The 23,657-nt window shown below is 38.9% G+C and overlaps 1 protein-coding gene across 4 annotated transcripts in view; it reads right to left on the reverse strand.

Moving 5' to 3' along the window:
* Positions 1-1,366: 1,366 nt before the first annotated feature.
* The window catches only part of LOC121286982 (regulation of nuclear pre-mRNA domain-containing protein 1B-like), a 42,371-nt gene continuing 20,080 nt past the window's right edge, over positions 1,367-23,657 (reverse strand). For all 4 annotated transcript variants that reach the window (XM_041204370.1, XM_041204368.1, XM_041204369.1 and 1 more), the window contains 4 exons: positions 15,846-15,955; positions 14,618-14,744; positions 14,293-14,468; positions 1,367-7,093 (listed from right to left, as the gene is read on the reverse strand). In XM_041204370.1, coding sequence (XP_041060304.1) covers positions 6,944-7,093; positions 14,293-14,468; positions 14,618-14,744; positions 15,846-15,955 — 563 coding nt within the window. In that variant the 3' untranslated portion in view covers positions 1,367-6,943. The remainder of the gene's footprint in view (positions 7,094-14,292; positions 14,469-14,617; positions 14,745-15,845; positions 15,956-23,657) is intronic.

Here is a 23,657-nt window from a genome sequence, read left to right on the forward strand (position 1 = left end):
AAAAACTGTGCAACTGGAATTTCTCAGCCTGTCCTTCATACCTAGCATGAAAGATGCTGGGGACTACTTCCAGGCATTCATCAAAAGTTGCCAGATTAGTCTCACACTACATTTCAGCTGTTTAATTTCCGTCAATATTGTCAAGCCAGAAAGCCAACACTCCCAGGCTCCTTTCAAAGTGTTAGGGGGAAATTAAAAATGCTAAAAGAGAATGCAGTAAGAATTTACTGCCTTTGGGGATATGGCCATCAATTTGTCTTACATGGCCCAGCCAACGGAGTTGCTGCTAGCTCAAGGGAACATGCTAGAGATCTCTGCATGCTGGTGTACTTCCATATTCAGCACACTTCCTTGCCAGGAGATACCAAAATTCATCTGAGCTGTTCGGCTCTTTTGTTGACTTGCGTATGCTGTTCATGCTTCGCTACTGTTAAGGAGGGTTCTGATAACACAACCCTGATACACAAGGAGCTTTACATTTTCAGTTAGTTTGCTGTTGGCCCACACTAGATTTCTCAACTTTGACACGACAGGTGGGAAGAGCAATGTGGTAAATAGGCCATTGCTGTCAAGGGGATCCTTGTGCCTCTGGATGCAGGGTCGTAAGATGATCCAGCAACAGCTAGAGCTGCATCCAATAAGGCAGACATGGCACTTCAATATTTTGACAGGTGGCTCATTTGGATAGGCATGCAGTTATCCTGGGAAATTACCTCACCAACACTCTCTCCCACTATAAGCCAGTTTTAATTCCCCTGGTAGGATAACCACAGGTTTCATGATCGAATGCCCTCCAAGTGAAGGAATGTGCCAATATATTGTTGCATAATGTAAGCCTCCACTATTGAATAGGAGAGATTGGAGTGAAAAAGGACTAATTCAAAATCACAGCAGCCCTCATATGCTCTGCTTCAACACAGCCTAAATAAAATTGGGATTTTATACTTCACTAAATTGAGCTGTGTGGTAGATGGGTACAACTGAAGATCAAATAAACAAAAACACTCACAAATTTGGAAACCAATATTGATTAGTTGCTCCAAAAAGATTGACTTTGTGGCTGAAATCATGCACCCAAACTATATGAAAGAAACTTGTATCTCAAGGCTAGAAAACTAGGTGTAAGTTGGATTTAAAGGCTAATCTTTGGATCTTTTAAGATAGAACCTGAAAATATTGCTTAAAGAAAGAGACATGTGTATGCTTTTTGTCTTGCAATAATCAGGACGCTCGCAAGAACATCAATATAAGGGGGAAAACAACCATTTATACTGTATGTGAAGTGTGCTGATTGGTTTGGCAAGTGGCTTTGCAACAGTGGTTCTCAGTGACCTTTTACTGATCAAAGTAGTGACAAACCAGCATCTTAACAAAATATTTTATTTTTATAATTACAAACAGAATTGCTGATAGGAAAAGGATGTTAATGTTGCTAGAAACCAACTTACTAGCAAGTTTTATTTACGATGTTTGCTGGTGACAAGTATGAATTAATTGCAGCTTTTTTAACACTTGACTATCATAGACATTAATATTTTGCTAAACTGGGTAGATATTATTAGTCATGTTCAAGTTCTCAATGACCAGAAAACTGCTTCAAAAGGGGAGAAGTAAACTTCCCATGTTTCACAAAAATGTGGGGTCTGTTTAAAAAAAGGTTAAGAATGTCAATTTTTAAATCACGATACTTGATTTATAATTCAGCTATTGTTGGTAATCTGTTGTACTAAATCAAGAAAAATACAATGTGCATGCACAAGAGATTGATACAAAATAATATAAAAACATACAGTCACTGGTTTGCTTGTAAGATTTGGTAGATCTATTTCTTTTCAATAACATTTCAACAACAATAATGGCAAAATGATGATCAAAATATGCCCACTGACTTGATTTTAATTTAAATGTTGCTACATATGCAGCCAGGATTTGATGTTTGTAACACTTATAACAGGAATATTTTGCTCATAATTAAAGGCAAAATTCTTTGGCACTTGGCTGTTTTATAGTGTTAAAATACTAGTACATAGTCTTATGACCTATGAGAACCTCTGACCTCAGTTGCAGAGCATACATTTATAACCAAAATAGGTCGTTCATTTTTAATGTTTCTGACAATGCTATTGTAGATTTAACATTTTACCTCTAGCAGATTAAAATATCATAGACCACTTTATAAACTTAATAACAGCGTATGAGTGCTCTGTATCCTATTCAGAGTAGGGAAATTACCACAGATCTCAAATAGAAAGCAAAAATGAAAACCTTGTTTTGAGAAAAAGGCTAAGTTATCAAACCATTGTCAAAAAGGATTGACCACACGAGATCGGAATTCCCTGCAACTGAGAAAGTTATGGAGTGTAAAACCCAATTTGTACCACACAATACTGCAGCCAACAGTACAGAGCTGTGCAGCAAGGGGTTAATTCGGATATTTAGTAAAAGACAGGGGCTCATCATGGACAATGGTACCAGGGAGATGCCATTACATGCCATTGATAAATTGCAATGCAACTAAGGCCTTCTTCACAAACAATGGTGCTGGAATCTGGCATTGCAACTATGATTGGTTCCTCTCAGGGAGAGGAATAGGATCATTCAAACCTTCATCGACCTTGGAGCCAGGTGTTGTTACTGTATTGCCTCAAAATAGCAGAATTGTTTAAAACAATGAGAGAGCTGATCATTTTTGTCTGGGATATATTTTCCATGGAAGGACTGCATTGTTTCAACCAGCATAAGCTGATATTATTTGTCTGGGCTATGTGTAGAATAAACTAAAAGTGCTAATTACTGGACATTGAAATGAGTTGGCCAGACCAGCAGCTGAAAAGGTATAATTGGGGATAGAAACTGTAGGACGCCACAGTTTTCTGCAGGCAGTCAAGGAAATCAATAGAGTCTGGTCAACTTCTCTGAGGACCTATAACAATTTGGAAGACCAACCGAGGGGTGATTTTAAGTATTAAGTTAGGATATAAAGAATTAAGTACTAAGTTAGGAACATAGTGGGGGTTTAGCCTCTGATGGGACAGGGTTCCGGGTAATGCAATTGTAACTGCATTTCGTGATTGCTGAATGCAGGCCATCTCTGAGGGCTGTGGGTAATTCAATAAAGCAATTATGAATTATCAGAAAAAACTTATTTCATTCTGTTCAAGCCATACACTTGTGAATCTGGTGAGTGTGGAGATGGTCTCTGAGGGAGAAAAGGGGCATCCCTGCAATCAAGGACTGTGCTGCATTTTACTTAGATGACGGACTGCAATTATTTGTTGCAGAAAACCTGAGCAAGAATTAGGAGTGACAAGTATGCTACTTTCTCACAAACTCCTAATTAAAGATTTTCAAACTCCGTGGTTTTATTCAGAGTAAATCCTCATCACAATGAACTCCAAAATAATCAAAATCAGTTGGAACTTTCAGGTCTGTTGATTAAAGACTTACAATATCTGAACTTAATCAACTGAATTGGCTCTGTGTTCATTCTCTTCCAAAAACCAAAAAGTGCACTGCGTTTGATAAATTGAGTTGCCTCCACCCACCCCTTTAGCCTTTGTAATCTCTTGAATTGGACATTTCACATGTATTTTTCTCAAGAATACATTATATGCATAACTCAATTGGCTGAAAACAAGTAAACATTAAATAAGGGTGTAGCAGAATATAGTTGATATGTCTAACTCATTTTTTATTTTATAATTAAACACTAACCCATTACACATTCACCTACTAATTTGATTTCTATTCAATATTACTATTTTTTATTAAACTTCTTACAAATACATTCAAAGGTTTCTACATATTTGCAGGTGGAGAAATTTTGCACACAAAAAAGTAATCTTTCCTAAAATGCTCCTGTTTGAGACACATTTGAAAATTATGCATGAAACTGACTTAAGGCATATTCTGAAGGGTGCTACATTACAAGCCAAAACTGAATTTCACTCTCATAATCTAACCTTAAAGAGGGATTCCACACTAAGTACTATGACTTGAATGACCTGTATCAGTGACTGTTTTTGGGTGACCATGAAAGCTTCAGATGTCAGCAAACTGCACAAAGTGCACTTGCTTTGGGAGACAAGAAATGCCTCACTTTGCAATTACCCTGAGAACATTGCGCAGTTAAAAGGAAATCAAACAAATTCTGTTAATTTATCGATAATTGATGCCCAGCCCCTAACAAAATTGCTATATTTGGCAACATTGAAAATACAGTAGTGGCGCAGCTTGGCGAGAACACATTATACAAATACTACCTTTGTCAGAACTTCCAACTTATATGCAGGCTGGTTTTCCAGTGAGCAAAAAATAGATTTTTTCCATCAACACTACCAAGCAATTATTTGGACAGAATGACTGCCAAATTGAAGTAGGCGTGGTTGTGATGCTGACATTAGGAGAAATACAAGTTCCTGCAACAAATTATGAATGGTAATAATTTGATTGCTTATAGGAAGGAATGATCGTTAAAGAATATGCTTTAAAATGTTAAACGTTATATAGACTACAATGGTGGGAATGTCATTCCAGAAAGCTATTCTTAATTTTCAGTCAATAGGATAAATAACGATAAATTTAGAGAATCTTAAACTTACGTTGCACTGTCAAACCCAAGAGGTTCAACCATACTTCTTTTTTAAAAAGTTAAGGCACAATGTAGATACCATGCTAAGATAAACTGCATTTCCCAATTGTGTGCCACAGACACATAGTAAATAAAGCAAAAACTGATTCAGAATTTTAGAAAGCATTCTTTATCTTTCTCAAATCACTGCAGATGAACCCAGGGTTTGCATTTCTCATCACTGCATATAGTTAGAAATTCCCAGTATTAGGCATTTCCACTAGATTTATCTGGTTGATCTGCCATTAGTGATGCTCAAGCAGCACAGGAGGAAGTTCCTTTCAGATAATTTCTCCTCCCCACCCCACATAAATGTAACAAAAAATGAAACTCGCCATTCCAAGAACAAATTTCAATCAAGACTGGAATTTGGGGCTCAGCTGTCACAAGACAGAGGTTGGCACTCTCATGTCACAGCTACCCGGATGCAACTACTCAAAATCTCTGTCAGCAGATGGTTGGACATTTTCTTTCTTCGCAGTTGTACTAATACCAAAAATGTGGTTACATTTCCTCTCAAGATGTACAAGTGCATAACATACCGTGTACAATTTAATTTGTTCATACAAATAAACAAAAGTCAAACAATAAAAAAAAGGAAGAGAAATTTATACTGAAAAGACCAAGGCAATTTAATAGTATTTGGTCAGGGTGGCTGAATTACTTTTTGCTTACTTAAAAAAATCTTTTCCTAGCTACCTTTTAGAACTTAATCCATTGAAAACAAATAAAAGCACTAAATAAGCATTTAACGAGTTGAATTCACATAATAGTTTACACTTTTTCAAGGACCCAAAAGGGCTTTCCCATTCCAGTTGATCCTTTTAAACAAAATTTTTCTACAAGTACGGAGTTTGCTTTTAAGCATATTGTTCATGAAAAGTAGTTAGGGGAAAACAAACTGCCAGTGATCGCAATATTTTTTCATATTAAAGGGCTTAGAGTTCAGAAACAGTCACACAGCTGTTAAAATAACAAATTTAAAACTTTAAACATAGTCAACTTGAACTGAGGAATTATTTTTTGATTGAAATTGAAGTACCTTCTGCATAAGATAAAACTACGTTTTGGTTTGTCGCTATGTGACTGAAAATATTTGAGTTGGCTTAAAAGAATGCTTTTTTTAGTTAAAACAGAAACAATTTAATGGGATCATTAACTGTGCTCTGTGTCATCAAACAGCTGAAACAACTTAACACACCAGCACTGCAAAACAAATCTTTCATTAGTTAATGTAGTCTGCAGTGAGAGGACAGACAGTTGAAATTATGAGCCCACAGTACAAAACCAAATTCAGCAGCTACAGACCTAAACAAGTTACTTGAAGCTCAAAACATTACCAAAAGTGTACCATATTCTTCTCCAGAAGACAAAACAGTATTGTTGAACTTATTATAGGCACTAATTGGGAAACTATGGTACACAACCTAACGATGTACCATGAGCCAAACTTCAATTAAGCACGTGCCTTCATTGTTTGGAAATGTCAATTTTTAAATCAAATATGAAAGGTTCTATGTTCTCAATGGAAACTTGCAGGACTAGCTTTTTATAAGAATATGACTGGCTGCAGATTTATTATAAATTTCTACAGTAGGAAAGACTCTCCTTATCATGGGCACCATCACTGAATACTTGAACTAATTATTTCAGGTTATATAACTATCAATCATTTCTAAAGTTGTAGTTCCCTTACTTTTGGAGGAACATAAAAAAAAAGTTAAAATAGTTGTGCTTAAAAGGACAAAATGAGTGGTCAGTTTGGGAAACTGGACATTAACTTGTCAAATTCAGATGCAGTAAGAACTCCTAACCTGGTGACAGTTTATATGCTCCAAGCAAGACTACACTCCTGTTACAGCACCAACAATTTGTCACAGTTCCTACTTCAGGTAAACTCTACCAGCATTGTCCTTCAATTCACTCAACTACATTCAATTCAGGGATGTTCCGTACTGTGGACTCATGCACACTTATATTGCTCATCTGGTGCTCACTGTCACAACAGATGTCACTTGACATCCTGATTAGAGAAGAAAGCTTCCATCGCTCCTGGCCTAGGATTGATGTGTATTTGGAATTTACAGGTTAATAGCAGTGGCTTTGAATAGTGTTTATTTTTCTCCCATGTTTCAAACTGCCGTAAACCATCATGTTAGGGTTACCACAGCTCTGATGCAATTTGCACATAGATGTCTCAAAGGTTTAGCCCTGCTGTTTTTAGGCCCCATCATATTCCAGATCCATGCCTTCAAGAAGTTGTCACACATAGCGGAGGTATTGCGGTTTGACTCCTGAGAAAAGGGTATCAGCTCAGTCACTAGAAAAAAGGTCACCAGCAGAGGGCAATGGTGCTAAACCACCTGTAACATTCGGAAGCAATGAAAGGTCTGGCAAATTCTGGATGTGTGATTTCAGCTCTTTCCGAACTTGTGTTACTTGAGCCAGTTTCTGTTTATATTCCTGCAGAAAAGAAGAGTTACCATTAGACAGTAATAACTCTATCAGTCATAGAGCCTATAATTCTGCTCCTGCAACAACTGATTGTGCTTACAGAGACACAGAGATCTCACACAGAAGCCCTAAGAAAACAAGTGCCAAGCCAAAGGAGGAAAGATTAGGATTAGGAGAGGTGACCAAAGGCTTGGTTTTAAAAAAAAAGTTTTAAAGGTCTTCAGGAGAGAGGAAAATGAAGAAATGGCACAATGCAGGAGGGAACTGTAGAGCATGGGGTCTAGTCACCTGAAGGCACGAGAGTCAGTGGTGTGGCATAAGGAGCAGGATGCACAAGGTCAGAGTCAGAGGGATGGAAAGTACAGATGGACAGGAGTAGGTGTGGAGGTAGGTGAAGCTAGAGGTGAAAGTAGGTGGTCCGTGATGGAGGGTAGGTTGGGTTGGAAACTCAACGTGGGGTCAAACATAATGCCAAGGATATTATGATATGGCGGGTGGTAATTGCTGGGCTGACCAAATCTCAGAGGGAAATTTGGTCAAGCTATCACAACGATTTGCAAATTGTATTTCTATTGTGAGAAGGTATGTGCACTAAGGCCAAAAGTAAAGATTCCACTACCACTTTTGGAGATTTTAAATATTTAATTAAAACATTTATTAACAAAAGAAAACTTAAACACACAAAATTTCTACAAAGCTAGACTCCCAAATAAACACCCGTTTTCCAGGCAACAGTCCAAATAGATCCTTATCTATAAAACATCCAGTAATATTACAAGGCACCCACTGTTGCTATAAGGGAGGTATTTCACAGCTTCTTTATTCTTCACTTAACAATGGAATTCTAAGGCTTTTAACAAAACCTTGCTTTCTGGAACAAGCAAACTTTTCTAGGGTGGCTAGAGGCTACTTTTCACAAGTCTGTCTTCCCACAGCCCACCTTTCAAGATCTCACTTGGCTGCACACTCACACAGCTTTCAGTTGTTCCTTAAAATATATTTCTCCCCTTTGATCTGTATATCCATTGGTCTAAACTTTCTTTGCAAGTTACCTTTCCCAGAGTATAATAGTATTTCATGTTTCATTATGGCCAGCACTTTCAAGAAAAATAAACTTAATAACTTTGCCTTATTTATTTACAATTTTGCCAGTTCTAAAACTTCCAGTCATATCTCTTTGAAATTCAAACAGCTTCTCAACTGAACTACAAATGCAAATGTTAGCTCATCCATTTCCATTTCAAAATGCTTGCTTTTACACATAAGCCCTTTGATTATTTAAACCTTGTAGTCCGACTGTCTTTAGTTTAATTAAATTAGATACACACATACACCACAAGCCTGCTTCAATGTCTCCCAGCAATATTAAGAAAAATGACATTCCATTTATCACATAAATAATCAATTTTAGTCTAAGAAAGTGGCCAGGGAGGGGATGGAGTCAATGGCTAGTGTACAGAGCTTGTATAGGGGCCTGAACATTATGTTTTTGGTCTTCCAATCTTTAGCTGATGGAAATTCAATGCCCTTTGAACACTGGGTGTTAGTTATGCAACCCCTAAATGATAGTGCTGCAATGGGAATAGCCATTGCTAGGGATGCTCTGACGATGATTAACGGTTGAGGCAAATTGAGACAGCTCCTCACAAGTGGACAATGCGAAGGTAGATGCTGGAGGAGGATGGACTAATCATGGCCAGGAATTCAGAGTGGTTAAGAAAGGGTAGTGCACTATGGTCAGCCAGAAAATGTGGTTTGTGACTTCAGTTCAGGTTGTTTTAGTATTTTGGGAGGATTCAACCAGGGAGAAAGAAATTGGGCAACCAACCTATAAAGGACTGTGGAGGAGGTTGGAGATGGGGCTCCAATTAACAAGGACAGAAAAGACAGGTGTGTCAGTAGTAGTAGCATGCTAAACAGTTTTGTATCCTATTAGCAATAATCACACCTACCCATTAAAGTGAACCAAAACAGCAAAATTGTTTTTCTACATCCTCTATGTGCAGTCATCAACAGCACCTCCAAATAAAACTTTCAAACTTTTATGTTTCAGTTGTATTAACAAAGCTGTAACTGTAACAAAACTTGGATCTGGTTACAGCCCAGCTACATGGCCGTGAATTTTTGTCAATGTTATAGTAATGTCTGCTATTCCAAAGCCTGCAACATTTCATAAATGTCAATGTTTGTTGATGGACTAATCATATAACCATAGAGTGATACAACACTAAAGTACGTCATTTGGCCCACTGTGTCCCCCAACTCTTTGATATAGCTATCCAATTAATCCTAGTCCTCTGCTCTTTCCACATAGTCTAATGATTTTCTCCCCATCGAGCATTTATCGATTCTTTTTTGAATGTCACTATTACTTCTGCTGCCACCTACATTTAAGGCAACGTATTTCAGATTACAGCAACTAGTTGTGTATAAAATATTTCCTGATGTCACCACTCATATTAAGTTTGTATCCTCTGGTGACCGACCCTTCTGTCACAGTTTATCCCACTTTAATCTATCAAAACCATTCATGATTCTGAACAACTCGAACAAATCTGCTGTTAACCTTCTCTGCTCTAAAGAGAACAAGCATACCTTCTCCAGTCTATTCACGTGACTGAAATCTCTCAATCCTGTTACCATTCTAGTAAATCTGCTTTGCACCCTCTCCAAGGCCTGACATCTTTTCTAAAGCATGGTGCCCAAAATTGAACATAATACTCTAGCTGAGGTCTAACCGCTGTTTCCTAAAGGTTTAGCATAACTTCCTTGTATTGTCTCTTTGCCTCCATTAGTAAAGCCAAGGGTCCCATATGTTTTTTTAAAAAAACAGCCACCTTAATTATATTACCATCTTCAAAGATTTCGTAAATAAATCCTCTTGCTGCACCCTATTTATCATTGTACCAAGTCAGATGGGCAAAGTTGCCAAGATGAGTGCACTGAATGTATTCGGGATAGTTTCTTAGAATAGCTTATTCTGGAGCCAACCAGAGAACAGGCTATACTCGGCATGGTACTGTGCAATGAGATGGGAGCAACTAATAATCTCAGTGAAGGTGCCCCGAAGTAGCAGCTACCATAACATGATTGAATTTTACATTCAGTTTGAGGGAGAAGAAGGGGTCTGGGACTAACTTTTTAAACTTAAATAAGGGCAATTATGAGGACATAAAAGCTGAGCGGGCTAAAGTGAATTGGCAAATTAAGTTAAGGGACAGATAAATATAGATGCAGTGGCTAATATTTAAGAGGATATTTCAGAATGCACAGAATAGATACATTCCAATGAGTACGAAAAAGTCCAAGGAACGGACACACCATCCATGGTTAACTAGAAATGTTAAAGGTAGAATCAAATTTAAAGAAAAAGCATATAACTGCAAAGACAGGTGGCAGGTCAGAAGATTGGACAGAATATAAGGAACAGCAAAGAGTGACTAAAAGACTTAGAAGGATGGAAAATTTAGAGTATGAGAGAAAGCTAGCCAGAAATATGAAAACAGATAGGAAGAGTTTTTATTAATATTTTAAAAAGAGTTAACAAAGTGAACGTTGGTCTTATAGTAAATGAGTCTGGAGAATTGTTAATAGAAAACAAAATGACAGATGAATTGAACAGGTATTTTGCATCAGTTTTCACTATAGAGGATACAAGTAACATCCCAAAAGCAGCTATAAACTGGGAAATGGAAGTGGGGAAAATGACTGTCACCAGAGAAGCGGTACCGAGTAAACTGTTGGAGCTGCAGGCTAACAAGAGCCCAGGTCCTGATGGACTTCATCCTAGGGTCTTAAGAGAAGTGACCAGTGAGATAGTTGATATATTGGCTTTAGTTTTCCAGATTCGGGGAAGATCCCATTAGATTGAAAGATAGCAATTGTAACTCCATTATTCAAAAAGGGAGACAGAAAACAAGAAGCTACAGGCCAGGTAGCTTAACATCAGTTGTAGGTAAAATGTTAGAAGCTATTATTAAAGGGGTTATAGCAGGGCATTTGGATAAACTCAAGGTCATCAGGCAAAGTCAACATGGTTTTGTTAAAGGGAAATCATGTTTAACCAACTTACTGGAGCTCTTTGAGGAAGTAACATGTGCTATGGATAAAGGGGAACTGGTGGATGTACTGTAGTTAAGATTTCCAGAAGGAATTTGATAAAGTGCCACGTCAAAGGTTATTGCGGAAAATAAAAGCTCATGGTATAGGGGGTAACATATGGCATGGATAGAAGATTGGCTGGACAGAAGGAAGCAGAAAGCTGGCATAAATGGGTCTTCTTCAGGTTGGCAAGATGTAACGAGTGGTGTGCCATAGGAATCAGTGCTGGGACCTCAGCTGTTCACAACTTATATAAATGACTTGGATGAAAGGATTGAAGGGATGGTTGCCAAATTTGCTGATGACACAAAGCTTGGTAGGAAAGTAAGTTGTGAAGAGGATGGAAGGAGGCTACAAAAAGATATAGATAGGTTAAGTGAGTGGGCAAAGATTTGGCAAAAGTAGTACAATGTGGAAAAATGTGAAATTGTCCGTTTTGGCAGGAAGAATAAAAGACAAGCATATTATCTAAATGGTGAGAGATTGCAGAACCCTGAGGTGCAGTGGGATCTGGGCGTCCTAGTGCATGAATCACAAAAGGCTAATATGCAGGTACAACAAGTAATTAGGAAAGCTAAAAGAACATTATCATTTATGGCGAAGGGAATTGAATACAAAAGTAAGGAGGTTATGCTTCAGCTGTGCAGGACACTTGTGAGACCACATTTGGAATACTGTGTACAGTACTGGTCATCTTATTTAAGGAAGAATGTAAATGCATTGGAGGCAGCTCAGAGAAGGTTTACCAAGCTAATACCTAGAATGGGTGAGTTGTCTTATGAGGACAGATTGAACAGAAAGGTTCGACAGATTAGGCTTGTATCCGTTGGAGTTTAGAAGAGTAAGAGATGACTTGATTGAAACATATAAGATCCTGAAGGGTCTTGGCAGGGTGGATGTGGAGAGAATGTTTTGTCTTGTGAAAGAATCTAGAACTAGGGGTCACTGTTTGAAAATAAGGGATCGCCCATTTAAAACAGAGATGAGGGGAAATGTTTTCTTTCAGAGGGTCATAAGTCTTTGGAACTCTGCTTCCACCGTCTTTTCAGGAAGAGAGTCTTTGAATACTTTTAAGGAAGGGATGGATAGATCCTTAGTAAGCAAGGCAATGATGGGTTATCAGGGACAGGTGAGATGCAGATTTCTGGTTACTATCAGATTAGCCATGATCTTATTAAATGACAGCAGGCTTGAGGGGTTAAATGGCCTACTCCTGCTCCTTGTTTGTATGTTCATATTATCTCTCCTCATTCTTCTTACCAAAACGTATCACTTTACACTTCTGCGTATTAAATTCCATCCATTATGTCTTCCTGAAGTCTGTTACTATCCTCATTGGTAACTACATTTCTAAGTTTTGTGCCATTAGAAAACTTTGAAATCATGCCATGTATGCACAAGTCCAGGTCATAAACAAAAAGAACAGTGCAGCTAATACTGACCCCTGTGGAACAGCATTGTTTAATTCTCTCCAGCCTGAAAACAATCATTCACATCCACTCTCTGCTATCTTTTCCTTAGCCAATGATGTATCTGTGCTACCACTTAATCCCTTTAATGCTTTAACTTTGTTAACAAGTCTATTATCAAAGTGTTTTTTTGTTAAACACCTTTTGAAAGTCCATATACACAATTTCAACTGCATTACCCTCAATGTCTCCATTAATTTAAAGAACTCAATCTCATCAGTCAAACTTGACTTGTCTTTAATAAATCCATGCCGACTTTCATTTATTAACCATGCTTTTTCAAATGCCAATTAACTTTGTTTCTCAAAGTCTTGCCACCTTTGACTGTGTCAGGTTTAGCCCTCTCCCCAGTTTTTAGATGTAACATTTGCAACCCCCTGGTCCTCTGGCACCAACCCCATACTCAAGGAGGATTGGAAGATTGTGGTCAGAGGCTCTGTAAGTCCCACCCTTTCCTCAGTAGCCTAGAATACATCTTATTCAATGACTTTTCTACTTTAGGACTTCCAACCATTTAGGTACATCCTCCATCTATTTTTATCCTATCCAATATCAACTACTGCCCCCTCCTTTTCTGTTATATTGCAATGCTCTGATCTCCAGTGAAGAGATGCAAAATACTAACTTTATTGCATTAACCACACCCTCTGCCTCCACATAAAAATTTCCTTTTAAGTCCCTAATCAGCCCCACTTTTTCTTTGACCACTTTTTTAAAATTAATTATGGCCAGAACTTTCCCGTCGGCAGGCGATTTGGGGGCAAGGCCCGCTTGCCAACGGGAAAATGACACGGAATGACGTCAGGAGGAACCCCCGACATCATCCTGGTCCCTTTAAATTTTTAGGAAGGCGGGCAGACAGCAAAATCAGCTGTCCGCCCGCCGACCTGTCAATGGCCAATGCCGGTGGAGCCCACACGCCCACCAAGGGCAAAATTCTGCCCTATGTGTTTATAAAACAGTTTTGGGTTCCTCGTATGTTAGCTAAACTATTCTCAATCTCTTTGCCCATTTTTTAGGGTCTCCTCTGCATTTTCTATATTCAACACATTTCGCAACTGTATTATGAACCTTACATAAGACAATACGTTGATCCATTACCTTTAATGACAGCTGTTGGTTATATTTAGTTAGACACACTTCCTAACATCCACAGAGATGTTGGTTAAGCAGATTTTGTTTGTCAACCTACATTCCACAGGCTAGAAGTGCCTGCAAAAATGGCTAGGTAATCTCTGGGATGATAAGCAACGCTGAGTCTTACCCTGAGAGTCTCAAGTAAAATTTACCGTGCCTCTTTTCTAAATCCACTGTGACAGCATCCTCTATATGAAAATGAGTTTGAATATTGAACATTGAAACTTTGAATATTGAGATGCGTCGGGTCACTAATAGACAAATACACTCAAGATTAATGACAATACTTATAGCTTTTTATCAACTAAAATGAAACTGCAATTCATTGTTGAGATTCTGCAATTGGCGTAGAAGAATTTGATACTGTACATGAAATTCTTAGGCAAAAGCATCATTTTATCTGTTTATTCGAGAGCATGCCTCAATAGCCCAAGAATAACTATACAAATGCTTTGACTGTAGTTTAAGAATTAGTAGCACTGCAGAGAATGAAGTACACACCGCTAGTTTTTTCTCCTTCTCCCCCAGAATCTCCTTCTGACTACTGATGTATTCAGTCAGCATTCGTGCCAGCTGCCTCCGGTCATCGAGCTCTGCTGCAAGCCGCCCATTGTACTCTGCTAACAGCAAACAAGCCTCATCAACGATTTTCGATAGCCTTTCAGCAGCTGCTTTATCTACATGCGAGAAACAGAAGAAACTGGTTACATTGCAGCTAAATTAAAATAAACAGAGAATAAAAGAATGGTATATGGACAATAACAGTGCAGGGACACACTGCACCATTCAGCCCTAGTGGTCAATAATTATGCAGCAAACTCTCTACCTGCTATATTTTCCAAGAGTGAAACATCTTGCACTTCTTGAGGCAATGACGCAATCTTCTGTCGAACAGTTGCATCCCCTGATGCTGCATTTTCCAGGTCTTGCAGAGCTTTAATCAAATTTTCAGTCTTTAAGAGGAAAATATATTGAGTAAAGAGGAGGTATGTTCATCAGTCTAAATGAAAACAGTTAATGGCAGGTTGTACAAATTACAAACTGAAGAAAAAAGACCGAATTTTTAATATGACAGGCTGTGTGAAGCAATCATATAATATTAATTTGACATTATGCGAATAAGTTGCCTATAATGAGCTGCCCAAACAATGAAGGGTTCAAGCTTTTGTGCAACAGGCTAATGCACGGTAATCATAGATGAACAGTTGCACATCTATACAAGCATGGTTAATTCTGAGGATAGTGTCTATGTAAGGGAAAATTTGGGTACAGTGGAGGCATGGTCAATAGAATTGCACTGAATTTTCACTGACAGCCCTTACAAGCTTTATAGAAAGGAGGCTTTCACTCCAGTTTGAGCTATATTTTAAGCTTAATCTAAGTTAACAGGACATTTTGTGCCAGTACACTACTTATACCATTATCAGTTTTGTATAAGAACTATATTAGTGTAAAGCTGGCATCATATTCATAGACAAGTCTGATATCAAATCTATGGCAAATATTTAGGATGCATCAATTCTTTCGAAATGGTTTTCCTGTTTCACTTCCTATCAAAGTCTTGATCAGAAGATGCACTTAGGCCCCTATTTCTGGAGACTTGATCAGACGATGCACTTAGGCCCCTATTTCTGGAGACTTTGATAGGAAGTGAAACAGGAAAACCATTTTGAAAGAATTGATGCATTCTAAATATTGATAATTGATAATATAACTGATTACATAATATATTAACATAATTGATAATATAATCGGACATGATGGGTGGAGTGGCCTCCTGTACCGTAAATCTTTCTACTGTTTCTAAGTATCTGAAAAGAAGGCATGTGCAGGCATGTGGGGAGAGGGCATGAGTGGCAGAATGTGAACTGCTCCTTAGGAGAGCCAGCACTGATACAATGGGCCAAATGGCCTTCTGTGCTGTAACGATTCTATTCTATGATGATTACAAACAAACTCCAGTCCTGATGAAATTACACTAACATCACTTTAGTATCAGACACACCAAATCCTACATTCATAGTGGTTCAATGGCTTCCATTAAAAGCACGTACCAACAGTGGACCTGTGCCAGTGTCTATAGGAGAGTAGTTGACTCTGTAATCATCATCTTCTTCATCTTCAACAACAGGATAGCTACGTTTTGGTGCTCGCTTCTCTTCACCTACAAAAACAAAAATTTATGGTTTACATGTTGCCATACATAACACATGCAGGCATAATTAAACCATGCATCTCTAGCAAAATGAGATGGATTTTAAAAATTCTTGTGTACCGAAAGATATAAAGAACTGCAGAATCAAACCTTTTTTTTAAACAAGTTTTTAATCCTGTTGGCAAATGAAACACTCCTATTATAGTTCTAACTCCAACAGCTGTGGAGGTTATTCGCAGCTTAACCTTGTATAAACACAAGGATCAAAAATTACTGGTGAAAATATGTAGACTATTTATAACTATAGGCAGTAATGATAGCACCCGAGGCAAAAGGCAATACTAGAGTGCAATCAAGGTTGAGCAATTTCTCCAAGCATACAAACTTAAATTATGTGATTTGTAATAAGAAAACAGAAATCAGTCAATACTGAAAACACTGGTTTCATTCTAAAGGCACTATAAGATGTGGAAATACGGCTCATTCTATTCACTGCTTTCTTGAGCTTTCAAGTCACAAAATTAAAATCCAGTCAGTGGTGATGCAGCAAAAGACATGCAAATGTGTAATTTAACAACTAGGCACTCTTTTGCAGACTGATGCTCAAAGTCTGCTAAAGGCTACCCTTGCTTTGGCAACTGCATGTGTCTGGTTATGAATATAGACAGCTCAGGGAGTGTGCTGCTGATATCCACTGCAGAGAGATTCTGGTCATGGGTTGAAACCTTGGGAACATGATAGGGCTTTCCTGGAGCAAGGCGGTTCATTACCTCAGATCTTATGATCAGCATGAAAGAAAACTAAGTGATCGCAAGCATTGGAGAACAAGTCCACGCTACATTGCATGGCCAGCTCTTAAACTGGCAGCTTGTGCACAGTTATTGGCAAACATGGAAATCGTGAAGCATATCCTTGGAGACCTTGGTCTTTGCCTTGAGGCGTCTCAAAGTGAGCAGCTTCCCATCCATACATTATCTGATTTCAATGCCAGGATTGCCATCATGCAAAGCACTGGAGAGCATGGAAGAGAAAACATGCAGAAGAAGTTTGCAGCTTAGCCCTATTTCATAACGATTCAGAATGGGTCAGAATACTCACCAACAAGGCATGTGTGAGCATGCTGTCATGGAACTGTCAAACCATTGTGATGAATTTTTCTATTACCTTTCAAAAAGCCCCCACAGCTGACTGTCAAAAGCCTTAGCTAAATGCGGTGTAGAGGTCCATGGTCTGTTCTTGGCATTTTTCCTGGAACTAACTGCAAATACCATATTACTGGTTCCTCGAACTTTCCAGAAACCACACTGCTTCTCTGGCAGCAGATCCTGGTCAAAATGTTGCACTAAGCAGTTCAGAAAGATTCTGGTGAAGATTTTGCTGGCAATGGAGAGGAGTGAGATTCCTCTGTCGCAAGGCTGGCAAGTATTTTTTTGTTTGTACAGTTGGACAATGGAGGCAGCTTTGTATTTTTGCAGCATAGTTCCTTGCTCCCACAGGTTGAAAGAGTTTAATGAGCTTCTTCACTAGGCACTGACCTCCAGGCTTGTTGACCCCAGCTTAGTATCAGCTCCTAAGGCTTTGTCACTAGACAGAACTGTGATTGCGCTCTTCATTTGTTAGTGTGGGAGGATCATCAACAGAACAGTTGGTGGCAACCTACTTCTTCACTGATGGATGAAGGCTGACTGAGGATGTGGTTAAAGTATTCTGCTCATCTTTTAGAATGTGGGCCTTTTCCGTGAGTAGCATTGAACCATCGGCACCAAGGATTGGTAATGAATCAGTAGACTGGAGCCTGCAGACAGTTTCAGAGCATTATAGAATCTCTTCCAATCTTTGTGGTCTGCATATGACTGAATTTCATCTGCTTTCTGATTCAGCCAGATGTCTTGCATTTCTGCGAGTTTGCATTGGACAGTCCAGTCCTGAGGATGTTTCAGTAGACATCGTGCTTGATAATGACTTGTCACTGAGGTAAACCCTGTAGAGGTGATATTTCTCTTCCAGTAGTTTCTGGATTATCTCACTATTTCGATTAAAACAATCTTGATGCTTATGAGAGGTAGCGCAAAGTGCCTATACAGCAATGGAAGTCGCCCAGTCATTTTCATTACAGTGAGTGTGCCCATTTGCACTGTACACAGGTGACTCATGTTTTTTTTAAAGAGACATTCCTTCATGACTGTTGTTTGAGCCTTGAGAAGTTTCTAGACCTTTATGCCGTGTGTGTGTAGGGGATAGCTCTTAATGCTTAGCTTTGAGATAAGGCAGTGATCAGTCCAGCAGTCAGTGCTGCACTTGGCTTTTGTTACATGTACATCCTGCCTGGTTCAAAAAGAAAAAGTCCACTAGCACTTGCTGGCTGATTTTACGCATTCCAAACATAATGAGCATTTGGAAAACATGTGAAACGTTTAAAAAAAAAAGACAGGCTTTTCTCCACCCCAAGTGATTTGCAGCACAGACATGATGGGCCAAATGACCTCTTTCTGAGCTGCATTATCCTATGATTCTATGGAAGTACACCTGCAAAAAAGAGAGGAAAGGAACAATGGAGAAGGAACATCAATACAACAGCTTCTTCCTTCATTCTGAAGCACTTCTCTCATGATTGGGAAAAATGGTCTGATTATTTTTGGTTTCTTAAAATCTAAGCAGTTGCATTAATGTTTGACGCAATTGCATTCTAACTTCAAATAAGCCTAATTCACAGGAACAACAGTAGTCCACTCAGCTCAAGCTTGTTTCTGCATTTAATTAGATCATGGCTGAAGTATACAACTTCGTTTACCTGCCTGTCCCTTTTACTCCAATAAGTATAACTTTGCTCACAATTCTTGAGCAGCAACTTATCAAGCACCTTTTGGAAGTCCATGTACACCACATCAACAGCATTGTCCTCATCAACCCTCTATTATTGCCTCCAAGCTCTCCAGCAAGTTAGCCAAACATGATTTTTCCTTAATTAACTTACATTTGACCATGTGACTATTAGCTTTGTCCCGAATTATTGTTTCTAAAAGTTTCCCCATCACTGAAGCTAAACCGACTGGCCTGTAGTTGCTGGGCTTACCTTTACATCCTCTTTTTGAACATTTGCAATTCTCCAGTCCTTTGGGACCACCCAAGTCTGAGGAAAGCTGAAAAATTATGGCCAGGACTTCTGCAATTTCCACTGTCACTTCCGTCAGTATCCTTGGATGCATCTCATCCGGTCCCGGTGCCTTTTCAACTTTAAGTACAGACAGTCTATCCAATACCGCCTCCTTTTCAATTTTAAACTCACCTAGTGCCTGAATTAGTTTATTTTTTTACCATGGCCTGGGTAGCATCTTATTTCTTCGTAAAGACAGATGCAGAGTATTCATTTAATACCTCAGCTATGCCCTCTGCCTCCATGCATAAATCCCCTACTTGGTCCATAATAAGCCCTACTCTTCCTTTACCACTCTTAATATTTATATGCCTGTAGAATATTTTGGGAATCCCTTTTATACTGGTTGCAAGTCTCTTTTCATACTCCCTCTTTGCTTCTCGACCTCAGCTCTGAACTTTCTGTATTCAGCTAGGTTGTATTAAGCTTAACTGTCCCCTACCCATGACCTTATATCTTGCTCCACACCCTCCTAAACAGTGTAAAATCCATCACATGAAATTTCTACTCGTTAGCTCTGAAGAAGTCATGTGGACTCAAAACGTTAACTGTGTTTCTCTCTCCACAAATGCTGCCAGAATCGTGTTTCACCAGCATTTTTTTATTTCAGGTTTCCAGCATCCACAGTATTTTGCTTTTATTTGTCTTAAGCACACATTCTTTACCTTAATTTCTATCTCTTTTGTCATCCAAGGAGCTCTGGATTCGTTTGCTCTACCTTTCCCTTTTGAGGGAATATACCTTGACTGTGCCAGAATCATCTATTCTTTGAAGGTAGCCCACAGATGAACTACAGTTTGTCCTGCCAACCTTTGACTCCAATTTATTCAATCCTGAACCATTCATAACCCATTGAAGTTGGTTTTCCCCCAGTTAATTTTTCTTTGTCCTTTTCTATAATCAGCCTAAAATGTATGATATAATGATCATAACCCCCCCAAATGTTCTCCTACTGACATGCAATCAACTAATATAGGCCAATTTGTCAAACGTTTGTTGTGGAATGTGTGGTACAGAGGGATCTGGGTGTCCGGGTACATGATTCACAAAAAGCAGGTAGAGCAAACGGTTGGGAAGGCAAAATGGAACACTGGTCATTGTTGCAAGAGGGATGGAGTATAAAAGTAGCTAAGTGTTGCTACAACTGTACAAGGGCTCAGTGAAGGTCACACCCGCAGTAGTGTGTACTGTTTGGCTCTCCTTACTTAAAAGGAGGGATATAATTGCATTAAAAGCAGTTCACAGAGGCTCGCTAGGCTGAGTCCTGGGATTGTAAACGACCAGGTGAGAGCAAGTGAACTCTATTCAACCTCCGTGGTTAGACACAGCAAAGGTTTAAAAGTTTCTTTTTCATGAGGGTGTGTCTTTTCCAAATCAGAATGCATTTAACCATTTAAGCTATGAGCAAAAAGGAGCCAATCAAACAAGATTTTGAGTCAAATAAAGAGCAAATTTATTAACCACTAAGCCCGAAAAATAAATAAAAACGCGACATCAAGCATTCGGCCCTCATGCAGTCATTTCAACTCACAAACACATTTCAGAAATAAGGGGAATTAAGAGTGCAATTAAAAAAAGTAAAAGAATATTTGGTTAAGTGTCCTTTGATTGTCCTTGAGGTGTAGATTTTAGAACGCTGCAGCCAATTTGCATTAGCTGGCCTCTTGGATGCGATCAGATGTAGATGGTGTTGCAATTATTACAAGATCTCAACTCACTGGTAGGTTACTGGAAGAGTTCGCTTCTCAAACCAGGTAATACAGTCCAAAAGCGAGAGAGAGCAGCCTTCAATCTGTCTCCTCTGGTGAAGACTTTCTTGACACTGCCTTTGTCACTTGCAATCTCTCTCTAGCGGCTGGGCAGCCTTGCCTTGAAATACTTCACCCTTTGTGTATTTCCAAGAGATTTCTGGTGCATCTGTCTGTGACAGCCATTGTTTCACTATCCAATACCTTGCATTTTTAATGTCTCTTCCTTAGAACATTATGAGTTTCAATGGGTGTCTGAATTATAGGAAATGATTCTCTCTTCACACTCCCCTGAGGGTGATTTGTTTGTTTCTCACTTTCACCTTGGAATGTGGCCATGCATTTTAAACACTTTTCTCTCAGTTCAAATTGCAAAAATTCCAGTCAGTTGAAAGTTTAATTATATTTTCAAAAAAAGGGCATTGCCTCATGACAGGATGAAGGAGTTGCCTAATGAAAAAAAGATTGAGTAGGTTGGGCCAATATTCATTTGAGTTTAGAAGAATGAAAGGTGATCTTTTTGAATCATAAGATTCTGAGGGGGCTTGACAGAGTGGAACCTGGGGAGGATGCTTCCCCTTGTAGGGGAGTCTAGAACTTGGGGGCACATTTTAAAAATAAGGGGGCTCCCATTTAAATGGCGATGAGGAAGAATTTGTTTTCTCTCAGAAGGTCATTAGTCTTTGGAATTCTCTTCCCAGAGAGCAGTGAAGGCGGGGTCATTGAACATATTCAAGGCTGAGTTATACAAATTTTTGAGCTATAAGGATGTCAAGTGTTATTTGGGGGGCGGGCGGGGGCAGGTAGGAAAGTGGAAGTGATGCGACAAACAGATCAGCCATTATCTCAGTGAATGGTGGAACAGGCTTGAGGGGCTGAATAGCTTACTCCTGCTCCAATTCCTTATGACATCCCTTGTCAGCATTAACTAACAAAAATCTATCAATCCATCTTAAAAATTTCAATTTACTCCCATCCATATCCATATTTCTAATGCCATCTGTGAGAAAAAGTGCTGCCTGATTTTACTTCTATAGTCCAGCTATAATTTTAAGATTATACACTATCGTTCTGGATTCCCTCACCACAGGAAATAGTTTCTCTGTATCTACTCTATTTAATCCCTTCATCAATTTAAGTTATCTGTAAACATTTCTCCTCAACCTTCTAAACTTAAGGGAATATAATGTTTAAACAGAAGATGTGCTCATAATTAAATCCTTTAAGCCCTGTTATAACTCTGGTGAAGCTCCAGTACATCCCCTCAATGATCAGTATATCTTTCCTGCAGTTTGGTGTCCAAATGTGAATGCAGTACTTCAAATGGTGCCTTAAAAGGGCCTTGTATAACTGAAGCACCTCACTTCCTCACTTTTGTACTCCAGATCTTAAGTAAGTATGAAGGAAATATTTTACCTAAAGGATCGCTGTATTTCTGCAACAAAGGGCTCTGTTATTATCAGGTTTTTTTTTACTATTTCATAGGATGAGCATCGCCGGCAAAACCATTTGCTCATCCCTAATTGCTTTTGAGGTGGTGATAGTGAGCCGTCCTCTTGAGCCACTGCAGTCCTTGTGTAGGTACACCCACAGTGCTGTTTGGGAGTTCCAGGATTTTGACCTAGTGACAGTGAAGGAACAGTGATATAGTGTTACAAATGCATAATTTTAAGATTAATATGTTTTAGGATTATAAATTTGAGTTTATGTTATCCTGGTTTGAGAGGCTGATTTTAAATGTAGGATAAATGAAAGAAAGCTCTGTCTGGATGGCTTATCAGTTAAGCCTGGAGTCGCAGATCAAAGCAGGAGTCCTATTGTGTTGCTGGGGTGATGATGAGAAGTATTCACACACACAATTATAGTGGCCTTTCTGAATATCTCAAGACGGGCTGTAGACATCTAGGAAGAGGGTCTCAAGTTAAGGTGTAAACCTGGTGTGTTTCAATTGTTCATGTAATTTCCCCAGATCAAAGAAAAAGTTTGAAGGTACCTGGTAAACAAAGGAAGGTTTTAAAGTATCCACATCTTTTCAGATCAAAGGGCAGGTATGAAGTTAAGATAATTAATTTGCATTTCTATTTGGAAGCAGGCCATGTGTCAAATTGCCATAGAGGTGGGTTGTGGGGTTAGGAAGTTTTTTTTTGCTTTGGCATATCTCTGCTGTATTTGGCAGTCTGGGTCTGGAGAAGCTTGGAGAAGGCAACAGCCAGTAAAAGGAACAGAGGGCCATCAGGAACAAAGGGTGTTTCTAATTTGGAGTCCCTACGCAAGGATGCAAGTGAGGCTATGGACAGGCTGAGGAAATCCAAATTCGTGAGGTGTTGAAATAGGGTTGAAGAATTGGACTAGTCAGATGCTTGTGGGAGAATATCCAAGAAACCCCTCACCTCAGAAGATAACTGGAAAAAAGGAGAAAAATTACAGTAAACCATTTGGAGCTGAGACACATGCTGGTTTGGTTCCAAGAGATTTGAATGGATACTCAAGAAACTGCAATGCAAAAAAAAAGTTCTCGGTTGAAATGAAAAGTAGAAAAGGGAGAGTTCTGTTCAGAATTTTAGTTTAAAGTATAAGGGCTTATGAGATAAAGTGTTAAGTTAATAGTGCTTTTTCCCTTTACCTTTGTCAGTAAAAATATTTTCCCTAAAAATGCGAAATCTTGCTGTGTGGTCTTTTCCGTTAATAACTGGGAATTCTAATTTTTTTTTTAAAGTTACTGGTTTATACCAGGATCGTAACGATAGTTCCGAGTCAGGATGGTCTGTGGCTTGGAGAGGAATTTGCAGATGGTGATGTTTCCGTGCCT

This window comes from Carcharodon carcharias, chromosome 14, assembly GCF_017639515.1.
Source record: "Carcharodon carcharias isolate sCarCar2 chromosome 14, sCarCar2.pri, whole genome shotgun sequence".
NCBI lineage: Eukaryota > Metazoa > Chordata > Chondrichthyes > Lamniformes > Lamnidae > Carcharodon > Carcharodon carcharias.